This window comes from Arachis ipaensis, chromosome B07 (genome assembly GCF_000816755.2).
Source record: "Arachis ipaensis cultivar K30076 chromosome B07, Araip1.1, whole genome shotgun sequence".
Taxonomy (NCBI): domain Eukaryota; kingdom Viridiplantae; phylum Streptophyta; class Magnoliopsida; order Fabales; family Fabaceae; genus Arachis; species Arachis ipaensis.
The window spans coordinates 10,385,734-10,386,603 of NC_029791.2; the positions used below are offsets into that span (position 1 = coordinate 10,385,734).

General features: G+C 28.6%; 1 protein-coding gene across 1 annotated transcript in view; it reads left to right on the top strand.

The window, feature by feature from the left end:
- Positions 1 to 756, top strand: part of LOC107609726 (photosystem I reaction center subunit IV B, chloroplastic) — a 1,671-nt gene extending 915 nt beyond the window's left edge. Inside the window, exons 2-3 of the mRNA XM_016311743.2 lie at positions 200 to 265; positions 513 to 756. Of these exons, the coding sequence (XP_016167229.1) occupies positions 200 to 265; positions 513 to 617 (171 nt within the window). The 3' untranslated portion in view covers positions 618 to 756. The remainder of the gene's footprint in view (positions 1 to 199; positions 266 to 512) is intronic.

Sequence of the window (870 nt, forward strand, 5' to 3'; positions counted from 1 at the left end):
TGAGTGATCTGTAGTATAACTTTTTTTAATACATAATCTTTAAGAGTTAAGACCTTTAATCTATTATGAATCCACTTAGATGTTTATTGATTTTTGTGGCTTTATATGATATGAGACTTCATTTTTTATATATATAGATCATAATGTAGACTAATAATAACATGCGTCTAATTTTTGTTTACACTCATCATCAAAACAGGTGAAGATTCTTAGGAAAGAATCGTACTGGTACAAAGGCTATGGTTCAGTTGTTGCTGTTGATCAGGTTATTACTATTCCTACTCCAAATTACACTCAAATTAACAATTAACCACATGCTCAATTTGTATTTCTAACGAAATAAAAATTTAGTGACTGATATGATGATTAAAATTTGTTGACCACTAAAGTGTCTGGCTAAAATGTTTTAGAGACTGATTTGGATATTACTTTAGAGCGATCTGTGCAAATTGCTTAACTAAGTCATGTAATCATGTTTGTTAATTTGATTGGTTTCTCTGTTTATTGTGTAGGACCCCAAGACTCGCTACCCTGTTGTGGTTCGATTCAACAAAGTTAATTATGCAAATGTATCAACAAACAATTATGCACTGGATGAGATTGAGGAAGTTGCATGATTCCATTCTAAGTTTGTAATTTTGACAATTGTCATCATGCTATTGCAGCAATTAGCTTAAGAATTTTTCATCTCAAAAGAAAAAAAAATTATGTATCATATTTTCTCTTATATCCATCACCCTCTAATCTTTATAAATTATGTTGTGTGTGCAATTGCTCATGATTTGAATTTATTTTTAAATTAGTACATAGAACGCAAATACTATACAATTTTTAATAAATTATAGCATAATAAATTATGTAGTATAATAC